Source organism: Arctopsyche grandis, chromosome 6 (genome assembly GCF_051622035.1).
Source record: "Arctopsyche grandis isolate Sample6627 chromosome 6, ASM5162203v2, whole genome shotgun sequence".
Classification (NCBI taxonomy): domain Eukaryota; kingdom Metazoa; phylum Arthropoda; class Insecta; order Trichoptera; family Hydropsychidae; genus Arctopsyche; species Arctopsyche grandis.
In genome coordinates, this window is record NC_135360.1 from 11,211,421 (window position 1) to 11,223,758 (window position 12,338).

The 12,338-nt window shown below is 38.1% G+C and overlaps 1 protein-coding gene across 1 annotated transcript in view; it reads right to left on the reverse strand.

Moving 5' to 3' along the window:
• Positions 1-5,322, reverse strand: part of Kua (Plasmanylethanolamine desaturase Kua) — a 47,523-nt gene extending 42,201 nt beyond the window's left edge. Inside the window, exon 1 of the mRNA XM_077432964.1 lies at positions 4,993-5,322. Within this exon, the coding sequence (XP_077289090.1) occupies positions 4,993-5,215 (223 nt within the window). The 5' untranslated portion in view covers positions 5,216-5,322. The remainder of the gene's footprint in view (positions 1-4,992) is intronic.
• Positions 5,323-12,338: the final 7,016 nt, after the last annotated feature.

Sequence of the window (12,338 nt, forward strand, 5' to 3'; positions counted from 1 at the left end):
TAAATCAACTGAAAATTGTGCTAATTTTTTAATGTGCTACTTTCGCTTTACGTTGAAAAAACTGAATGTCACAAAAGTGTATGTCACATTCTGAATGCGTTATTCGACAAATACGTCATCTACATCTTAATTTAGATGCTCGTCTCATGCGCGAATCCGCAGATTATACGAACGCTTAACTATCATAATATACAGTAATGTAAAAACGTGTACATACATTGTAATGGAATTTTTTATGTCAATAATTGAAATTGAAAATGTTCTGCTAAAGCGGCTGTCAGTTTAACTGACACGAAAAGAAATTTGAAAAATTACATATTAAGATCAAACATACATAAGTATTTCTAAGGAAAATCAATTGCTTAATTTGAATGCATAGAAAATGATATTGAAAAGTTTACAATAAATTTCATACAAACCCACAAGTAAAATGAAAAAACTTTTAAACATCCATAAATCATATTTTATCATAGGACTAGCTGAACCCCGGCATGCGTTGCAATGCCACAATAATGCAAGTAATTCCCATTCCCGTTCCCGTTCCCGTTCTCGTTCTCATTCTCGTTCCCGTTCCTATTTTTCGGAAAAACGCAGGCATCGAACACATTTGAAATTATTGGGTTGCAATGACACTCATTCCCGTTTTTCCGGTTTCCGTTCCCGTTTTTTCCCGCTTTTTTTCACAGTAATCTTCCCTGACATGCATACAACAATCCTAAAAGTTCCATTGCAATCGCTTCAGTGGCTTAGGAGCCTATTCGAGACACACACACACACACACACACACACACACACACACACACACACACACACACACACACACACACACACACACACAGACATTCATTTTTATATATATATAGATTTCCCGGTCAATATAAAGTGATTGTAGGGTATTCCAAGTTTGTGGAAAATAGCGTATATGGGGAATAGTGGGGCTGTTCGGATTACTGCGCTTCCGAACACACAGCTACCTGCCTTTAAAAGGAGGGAAACACGGTGGACTGGAGACTCTCTGACTTTGGCCTATCATTTGGATCTCTGAACCCACCCCTACACAGTAATATGTTTTGATTGAAGTTAACTTTATGACTCATATATGAACCGTTATAATTGAAAGCGGCACAATTACACTTTTCTTCATTTCGAGAAATATCTCACAAAACATTATACATATACACCAAGTACATACATATGTATATATATATATATATATATATATATATATATATATATATATATATATATATATATATATATATATATATATATTTATATATATATATATATATATATATATATATATATATATATATATATATACATGTACTTTGATTCAATTATTTCCGACTAAGCTATTATATATATATACATACAGCGTTTGTCAGAAAATCACTTTTTCAAACACACATTTTTTTGTCGTCGGCTAAGTATTCGTAGATTGGATAAGAATTACAATCATGTACAATCGATTTTAAAAATTGATTGTGTTCAATAAATATTATTGTACATTTATTATAAAATACTCCAGTGTCACATGAGTAGGTAAAGATTATGCATACATAGACAATGACATATATTAAGGATCTTGGTGTAATACTCAATAATAAACTAGATTTCTCTGAACATATTTCTTTTATTACCAACAAAGCATTTAAATCTCTTGGATTCCTACTCCGCTCAACAAAACCCTTTAATGATCCTTATGTACTAAAATTACTTTATTTTTCCTTTGTAAGGTCTCACCTTGAATTTGCCTCAATTATCTGGTCACCTTTTTATTTATCCCATATTAATTGTATTGAGAAAGTTCAACTTAAATTTATTAAATCCTTACGCTACCTTTTTCCTACCTATACCCATTCTACTGTTTCCGACATTTTAAAAATCCTTTCTTTTAACAATCTTTCTGTCAGGCGACGACATTCTGATGCTATATTCTTCTTTAAGCTCTTAAATGGTTTTCTTGATTGTTCTGATTTACTGAATAAGGTTAATTTCAGAATCCCAGTTCGATACTCTAGACGCGTTGCACTCTTTTCACTTGATCCTTTCAATACTAATTCCCAAAAATATTTTTATCTGCAGCGCTTTTATCGTATGTTTAACGGAGAGCTGAATGAGGTTGATCTGTTTGGTATTTCCCTACATCAATTCAGGTCTAACATCAAGAGAATCTTGACCGATTGATTCATTTTTTCTCCTATTCTATTTTTTCAATATTTCCATTATTTTTATACTTTAGTTTAGTTATGTAATGTGCTATTTAATCATATTATAGCTTTCATTCTTTTCCTTTTCATTTGTTTATTTTGTATTTACCTTTTTAATTTGTTTTTTATATTTGTAAATTTCAATTTCTTCTTATATTCTATCTTATAACCTTTTCCAAATATTTTAATACTATAGTTTAATTATGCAATGTACTACATATTTTGTCATGCCTTTATTCTTTACTTTTTAATTTGTTTTCCTTATATTTATCTTTTTCATTTTTGTAAAAATCTATTATTGGACTCGGATGTTACATATATTATTTATTTACTTTTTGTTTTTTTTATACCTATCTCTGTACATCCTGTCTGTTGATTTTTCAATTAATAAAATAAAATAAAATAAAATAAAAAATATAGACAATGTCACAGTGTTCACTATCAAAAAAATTTGATTTGGGCGACATTGGGCATATCTTCTGGTACTAATTGGTTAGGTCTAATTATAAACAGCTACACACGTATGTATAACACATTAACAAGTATTAAAATTATCCTACGATGTGCGTTAAATTAAAAGTTGAAAAGTTTTGCGCACCTGTTTACTATCATAGCCAACATATTGATACGATAATTCAGTTTAAAAAGTAATCTATTTATACGTGGAAAGATTAAATTATGACTCATACTGATAGAAAGGTATTTTCAAAATACTTGAACTGTGCGTTTGAATGTGCTTGATATTCCAAAAAGGATCCAAACCACACGAGTAATGACGTGTAAAACTTTCAAAAGTCATGACGTGTCAATGACACAAGTTCAAAAAATTTCCGAAAAATTCTTACGAGTGTAAAAAATTTGGCAACGTTTGTTTGTTAAGAAAATTCTTGCTTCAAAGCGCAATTCTGTAGATTTCAATATACATAATATGAGTCTTGCTTTAATACACAGATCCCTTTCAGAATATAAAAATGTTTTATAGCTAAAACTTTTTCAAGACATTTGGTATAAATAAGTCGAGTGGGCGATTCAGTGATTGGCTCGTTTGTTCCTCAACATTTCCAATATAATTTTACACACGAAAATTACAGACGAGACGAAAAAAAATGAATAAACGATTACGTATGTATATGTGTATGTAGATACAAATACATATTATGTTCACAAATAGATCTAGAAACATTTCGAATACTATCCCAAAATATTTAGTATTCAAACGATAGATTTGAACGTTTTCATATTCAAATTAAAGTCACATTATTTTGGCACTACACATAATACGTATACAAAATTCCTTTACAAGAGCAATAATTGAAACGTCAATATGTAGTAGTAAAAGAAGCCACTTTTTTATTGCCTTACTTTATAGCAATCTTTAAAACGCCACAATTACCAAAAAGTTGTGTCCTTAAATGTCAAGTGTTAAGTTCTACATATACATACATATGTATATATACTATTCTAAATTTACTGAAGCAATGGTATCAACATTTCAGTATTAAGTGAGATTCGTTCACTAAAACATTGCTATTGATAAAATTCATTTACAACATTTCATTCTGTATGAAAGCTAACAAGGTAGAAATGCTACAGAAGCGTGAAGAAATTCAGTGAAAATACAATTTCCGACAGAGCGTGCAAAAGACGATTCGGAAAATTTGAAACAAACGATTTCCATCTCTACAAATTTGACGCAGACCATCTCTAATCGATGACGATATATGTATAGGTATAGTTAGATCTGTTTTTGAGAACATCGAATATTGCGGGAAACTCAACTCAACCCAAAAAACCACATTGATTAATAAATGCATTATTTATAAACGGGCAGACATTAGTTGAATAGTTCAGTAGTTGAAACTAATGGATGCAATATATAATATACTAGTGTTTTTACCCGGCTTCACTCGGTATTTGTAATATAAACCGCTTAGACACGACCAATCTAATAGTAAACATTTTATAAAATTTATTTGAATAGCTTAATTTTTAAATTTATTTCAATATTCATTTGTTTCTCTACGAACCAACAATAATTACAAAGTCTCTTTCGAAATTATATGTATATTACAGTCCACGTCCACTAACTTGTGCATACACGAACTAAAGTACATCGGCTGTAGGAAGACACGCGTAGGTAAAACGCACTGCTGTCCCTTGCACACCATCTCGGCGGTGTAAGGGACAGCATGTACTTTTTACATACCTCTTTTATGTTTCACTTATTTCTAAATGTCTTCCTACAGCGGTATGACAAAGAGTGCTAAAAGTCAAAAGCTATTTGCATCAGGTGTCGCATGAAACTTTTAGCACATTTCAAAACACCAAGTATTTAAAATAGGAAATCCTTTGGAAGCCACATTACAACGTTGCTATAATTCCAATTTTTGATGATTTTTAAAACATTTCAAGCCAGACGGAAGATGAAGCAAACGATCGAGAATTCTTATAGTTTGCGCATGAATAAACTATTACAGTTAATTTGTAAGTTTTTGTTTGTTGTTGTTAGTATGAACAAACTAGTTTGTTCACGAACGAACGAGTTGTGAACGTGGACTGTAACGTATGCATATATATAGATTCCGGAAGTTAAAAAAGTTCTCAGGTACATATAAATAAGTCGCATGCGTTCCCGAAAGATTTTCACACGCGGAAAATCGGAAAAGTTGACTGGTAAGCAAGCAGTATTTACGTAATGTGGGTAGACACATTAGATAGATAGATAGATAGATAGATAGATAGACGGATAGACTTTAATGTGTGATGATGTGATTCATACCGGGACTGTAGAGTTGTGCGAGTTCCTGGGCGCCCTTGTGGGCGGGCCCCCATCGGGCGCCTTCCCGGTTCGGAGGCGATTCCTCCGGCATGGAAAGTTCTCTGATCTGCTTGGTGGTCTTGACTGGCTGCAGCTGCAGCAGGCTGCTGGCCACGCTGCTCGCCAGCTCGTCGGCAGCCAGCGCCGACAGCCCGCGCGCGCAAGGCGCCACCAGAACAACCATGCCTGAACCGGAACCGGAACCCGAGACACCTGTGTACAGACGACGTACACACGCACGCACGCACACGCCGTCACGAACGCACGCCCATCCTAGGTACCGGCGAACCGCACACTGACGGCGCCCGGCGAAACTCCCCACCCGCCAATCCCCCCACTCTCCTCTTCTCGCTTTTCCCGCACCTCGCCCCTCTCGGCGCGCTCGGGAAGGCGAGTTTTCCGCGGAGTTCGAAGCCTCACGCAACCCTCTCTTTGTTAGGTCTACTCTACATACGCAAATCCGGGGCCCAACCACCAATGGAACTAGAAGAGAAAGAGGTGCACAAGCTGAGGTTGTCGGAGAAGTCATGAATATACAAAGGATATCCATTAGGACAATCCCAAATAACAACAAAATATTTAGGAGTAACGTTTGATAAAAGAATGAGATGGGCACCTCACATTGAGGCAGCGAAATGCAAGGCGATGCGGGGTATATCCTCAATATATCCAATATTTAATCGCCATAGTTCTTTATCAACGCTAAATAAAATAAAATTATATCGCGCGCTCATATTACCATTATTAACCTTTGCTTCACCTGTATGGAATAACGCCTCGAATACTAACCTTTCCAAGCTCCAAGTAATACAAAATAAATCCCTAAAAATAATTTATAATACACCCATATATACTAACCTGAAAAAACTGCATGCCATATATAATATTCCGTTTGTTACAGACATTACTAACAAACTAACCAGTAGATTCTATGACAGAATCACTAATAACCATACTAACACACTTGTGAAGAGTCTCGGTGATTACAACAAAATGTCTATACCCTTCAGGTATAAACACAGATTACCTAAACACAATCTGCTTTAGGTCATCGACTTTAGAGAGTCTTTAATTAATATTATGTATAAGATGTATTATGAACATTTATAAGGATTGTAAATAGGTTTTTGAGCTCTTTTTCCTATTATGCTTTAGATTAACATTAGAATAATATAATACTGTGACTAATAACCAAATTAAATTAAATTGTAAAATAGAAAATGATCAGTAGATCAGTAGCTATTAAAATAGATATAAGATGTATTGTGAACATAATTTCGTAATAATAAAAAGCATTTAAAAATCAAAATCAAAAATAACAACAAACGTTAAAAAAAAAAAAAAACAACCAAAAAAAGCTTTTAAAAGTTTTTTTAAAACCTTCTTTTTACAAGCTTTTTTTTTAATTTTGCTCTGATGAGTATCCACATATTCGTAATTTTAACTATTCGAATATTGAATAGCGAATAGCAAAATAAAATTTTAAAGGAGAAAAAATATTTTGGATAATGAATGAATAATAAATAAGAATCTAAGATACAATTTGAAAAAAGAAAATACGAGAAATTGTTTTAAAAATTAATTAATTTAATACTTTGGAAGCCGCATTACATCGTTGGTATAATTCTAATTTTTGCTTATTTTTAAAACATTTCAAGGCAGATGGAAGATGGAGCAAACGATGGAGAATACTAATGGCTTATAGTTCGCGCATGAACAAACTATTACAGTTAATTTGTAAGGTTTTGTTTTTGTAGTTAGTATGAACAAACTAGTTTGTTCATGAACGAACGAGTTGTAAACTTGGACTGTAGGTAATATATGTAAATAAATTCTACATACACAAATCCGGGGCTCGACCACCAATTGAACTAGAAGAGAAAGAGGTGCGCAAGCTGAGGTTGTCGGGGAAGTCATGAATATATGTACATAGGATATCCATTAGGACAATCCCAAATAACAACAAACGTTCCAAAAAAAGTTTTATTAAAACCTTCTTTTTTCAAGCCTTTTTTTTAATTTTGATCTGATGAGTATCCACATATTCGTAATTTCAACTATTCGAATATTGAATAGCAAACAGTAAAATATTAAAGGAGAAAAAATATTTTGGATAATGAATTAATAAAAATATGAGATAAAATTTGGAAAAAGAAAATACGAGAAATTGTTTTAAAAATTAATTTTAATTTCAAAAAATTACATTTAAACAAACACGTTATGATCGAACTCTATTATTAATTTCAAGAATTTTGACAATTACAAAATATTTTTTCATTCTTTTGTATATAACTTATGTTATCGTAAGTAATAACACAAATATAAGAAGGCAAATTTGCAAACGAAAGGGCCACGCCGACCAGTATGATGTTTGTTGTCTTTTTTTTTTGGTTTTCATGCTTGGTTTTGGTTTTTAATTGCTGGGTGTATGTAAGTGCATGCTAGTTAATACAATATTTTATTATTATTTTGCATAGAACTGAAACAATGAATCGACTCTTTTCCGAGCCTTTCATAAATGATAATAAAAATAGTAAAAGAAATTCACAAAAAAAAGTTCTATCTTTGGATTATGCCGCAGTGCATTTGCTGCGGTATATCTAATCTAATCTCTAATCTAATCTATAATTTGGAAAGAGACTTTGTATGTATGTATGTATCCTTGGTCGTCGTCGTCGTCTTCGTCGTCCGTAGATCGGTGACGTCATCGAACACGTGATTCGATTTTTTTTTTTTCGATCCATGGGCGCCGATTTGTTTTTTTCGTTTCAATGGATTCACCCCCGCGGGGGCGCAAGGCGAGTAGCTTCATGGGGCCCCGCCAGGGGCGCCACAAGGGGCGCAGCCCCGTGGGGCCCCAGCCTCATGGGGCGCAGCCCCATGGGGCTCAAAAGGGGGCGCCACAAGGGGCGCAGTCCCATGGGGCTCAAAAGGGGGCGCCACGAGGGGCGCAGCCCCGTGGGGCCCCGGGGGGGCCCAGCCTCATGGGGCGCAGCCCCATGGGGCTCAAAAGGGGGCGCCACGAGGGGCGCAGCCCCGTGGGGCCCCAGCCTCATGGGGCGCAGCCCCATGGGGCTCAAAAGGGGGCGCCAACAGGGGCACAGCCCCGTGGGGCCCCGAAGGGGGCCCGGGGGGCCGAGCCTCATGGGGCGCAGCCCCATGGGGCTCAAAAGGGGGCGCCACAAGGGGCGCAGCCCCGTGGGGCCCCGAAGGGGGCCCGGGGGGCCCAGCCTCATGGGGCGCAGCCCCATGAGGCTCAAAAGGGGGCGCCACAAGGGGCGCAGCCCCATGAGGCTCAAAAGGGGGCGCCACAAGGGGCGCAGCCCCGTGGGGCCCCGAAGGGGGCCCGGGGGGCCCAGCCTCATGGGGCGCAGCCCCATGGGGCTCAAAAGGGGGCGCCACAAGGGGCGCAGCCCCGTGGGGCCCCGAAGGGGCCCCGGGGGGCCCAGCCTCATGGGGCGCAGCCCCATGGGGCTCAAAAGGGGGTGCCACAAGGGGCGCAGCCCCGTGAAGCCCCGAAGGGGGCGCGGGGGGCCCAGCCTCATGGGGCGCAGCCCCATGGGGCTCAAAAGGGGGCGCCACAAGGGGCGCAGCCCCGTGGGGCCCCGAAGGGGGCCCGGGGGGCCCCACAAGGGGCGCAGCCCCGTGGGGCCCCGAAGGGGGCCCAGGGGGCCCAGCCTCATGGGGCGCAGCCCCATGGGGCTCAAAAGGGGGCGCCACAAGGGGCGCAGCCCCGTGGGGCCCCGAAGGGGGCCCGGGGGGCCCAGCCTCATGGGGCGCAGCCCCATGGGGCTCAAAAGGGGGCGCCACAAGGGGCGCAGCCCCGTGGGGCCCCGAAGGGGGCCCGGGGGGCCCAGCCTCATGGGGCGCAGCCCCATGGGGCTCAAAAGGGGGCGCCACAAGGGGCGCAGCCCCGTGGGGCCCCGAAGGGGGCCCGGGGGGCCCAGCCTCATGGGGCGCAAGCCCTAATAGGCATTAACTAAGGGGGGCGAAGCCCTAGACGGCAATTAATCATGGGGGCGCGGAGGGGCGAAGCCCTAAAAGGCAACTGATCATGGGGGCGAAGCCTTAGACGGCATTTAATCATGGGGGCGCGGAGGGGCGAAGCCCTAAAAGGCATTAACTAAGGGGGGCGAAGCCCTAAACGGCAATTAATCTTGGGGGCGCGGGGGGCGAAGCCCTAAAAGGCAACTGATCATGGGGGCGAAGCCTTAGACGGCATTTAATCATGGGGGCGCGGAGGGGCGAAGCCCTAAAAGGCATTAACTAAGGGGGGCGAAGCCCTAAACGGCAATTAATCTTGGGGGCGTGGGGGGCGAAGCCCTAAAAGGCAACTGATCATGGGAGCGAAGCCTTAGACGGCATTTAATCATGGGGGCGCGGAGGGGCGAAGCCCTAAAAGGCATTAACTAAGGGGGGCGAAGCCCTAAACGGCAATTAATCTTGGGGGCGCGGGGGGCGAAGCCCTAAAAGGCATTAACTAAGGGGGGCGAAGCCCTAGACGGCATTTAATCATGGGGGTGCGGAGGGGCGAAGCCCTAAAAGGCATTAACTAAGGGGGGCGAAGCCCTAAACGGCAATTGCTCATGGGGCGTGGAGGGGCGAAGCCCTAGAAGGCAAAGGCTCAGGGGGGCGCCGAGGGCGAAGCCCTAGAAGGCAAAAAAAAATTTGATTTTTTTTTTTGATTTTTTAAAAAAAATTTTTTTAATTTTTTTTTAATTTTTTTTTAATTTTTTTTTTATTTTTTTTTTTAATTTTTTTTTTTGATTTTTTTTTTATTTTTTTTTTATTTTTTTTTTTAATTTTTAAATTTTTTTTTAATTTTTTTTTTTTTTTAATTAAATTAGCTTAGTCATGTTTAAGCGGTTTATATTATAAACACTGAGCGAAGCCGGGTAATACAGCTAGTCCATAATAAAGTTCTAATACACATACAAATCTAAACACACTGTTTTCGTTTTAAATTACAAAAATGTAAATAAAGTGTTCTATTATAAACATGAAAAAATATTTTACGAATATTTGATGAAATATTTGAATAACGAATACTAAAACATCGTTATTCAAATATTCTCCAGTTCGAATATTCGGTAATCGAATATTCGAACTGGAGGCTCTAGTCGTGGCGGATTTTTGAAACAGATTGCGTTCATTCATATGCAGGACCGGATTTACCCATAAATACATAGATTCAGGACTAAATTTTAAAATGCACGCTGACTATATAATAAAAAAAATGGCTAGAAAAGTTGGTGTATTATGTAGATTAAGAAATATTTTAAGTAAAAAAAGTAAAATTTTAGTGTTTAATTCAATTGTCTTGCCACATGTGGTTTATTGTGCCACTGTGCTTAATTTGTTTAGTGGCCAAGATTTAGAAAAAATGCAAAAAATACAGAATAAAGCTATGAGAGCTATTTTGAATGTGAGTAGATTTAAGAGTATTGGAAGTGTGTTAGATGAATTAGGATGGATGAGTATTAGAATTAGTCTAAATATTAGTACATTGTCTTTTGTTTATAAGTTAGATCATAAGTTATTACCTAAGTATTTTGATGATTATATAATAAGGAATAGAGATAAACATAGTTTTTATACTAGAAATAAGGACAAACTAGTTGTAAGTAGAGTAAGAAAGAATAAGACGGCTGGGGGTGTTTTTCACAGGGGTGTGCTCATGTATAATGCCCTCCCTGAGTGCGTCAGGTCTGCTAAAAACATGGATGCATTCCTGCGAGGTGCGAAGAGACACCTCTGTGAGGGACAGTACATATAAGTTAATTATAAATTTTAGAGTTAAGTATAATAATTAAGATGTATTTTTTTTTAAATTAGCTTGATAGCTAAAATATATATAAATAAAAATAAATAAATAAGCTAACTAGGCTGAAGCCTAGGGCCTTAAAATCCAGGGGGCCTCCTGTCAAGGTGTATATTCAAAGGCGAAAACACATTCAAAGGCCGGAAAAGAAACCCAGTAGGTCCGGACTAGGAATTCAAATATCGGTACTGCCGGTATTACGAAATAGACTATCAGTAGTTACAGATGTTAATTTCTATTTTATGTTAGTCGAATTGGTTTGAATTCAGAAGAAGTCGTTGTAACTGCTAGTTTGTATGAATTATTAAAAAAATCAGTCTACACTTGTTTGACCTGCTATTCAAAGGAGCCACTAAGTGGGAGATGCTGATTGTATTGGATCCATAACAACAATGTAGCAGTGGCGTAGCATCTGCATCTGCAAAATAATATGAATATACCGGTAGGAGGGGGTGTTTAAATATTTTACGAGGGGCGCCTGAAATTCATGCTAGGCCACTGCAATGACGTTAGATACATTGGCAAACTCTAACAGGAGATGATCGATTTGGATTTAATTTTCAGCCAGCAGCGTATATAAATCGAATAATTACTCGACTCCAGCCAGGTTTTGAACCCTTGGTCTCTCTACTGGTAAACTGTTTTATAACTTGTATAAACTGATCTATAATCTTATATATGTATTTTTATTTTCATATGATATTATTTTAATCGGAAAAAAATCGTAAAAGCTCTCATCCTCGTTTTCAGAATTTACACCTACAAAGAATAATAAATTGTTTTATTGCAGTGTCCGAGTACCGGATATCCATTCTTTTACCAACTAATTTATAAATTTTTACGTCCTATATGGGCCACAGTGAAAAAAAACTCAATAGTCCTCATGCTATTGTTTAACCTAATATGTGTCACTCTAGGTTAAACCGGCCCTAGAAAATATCCCGTGTACGTATCTGATAGATCTATGTACATATGTTATTTATACAAATAAATGACCTTTAATAAAATAGCCATCATGACTTTTCCAACAGCCTATTAAAAATGAAGTGAAGTTTCGCTGAATAATAGTTTAAAAAGAGGTTAGTGTGGGAGTGCACCTTTTAATACTCGTTAGGGTTAAACAGGGCTTAATGAAGAATACGAATATAAATAATAAATTCTGGTGGTGGAATATGTAGACGATAGGTATCGATCAAAGTAAAACAAACAAAATTTTGTTCGTAAACCTTCTCGTAAATACAAGCAATATTGAAGGATTCTTTGAAAAGATATCAACGCGTTTGATTAAATTTTCGCTGATGTTTTCAACTTTTTCCTCGAAAAATTCACATTGCCGATATATAAATGTAATATTTCCAAGAAAGCACTAATCTTGATTCCCAACAAGGAGTATAGTTAGTACTTGCTTATCAGATGAAGAAATTTCATGGAAAATGTACATTTTCCGCAAAACGAGCTAGATTTAGACGGGTGAGCAACCTTGTCG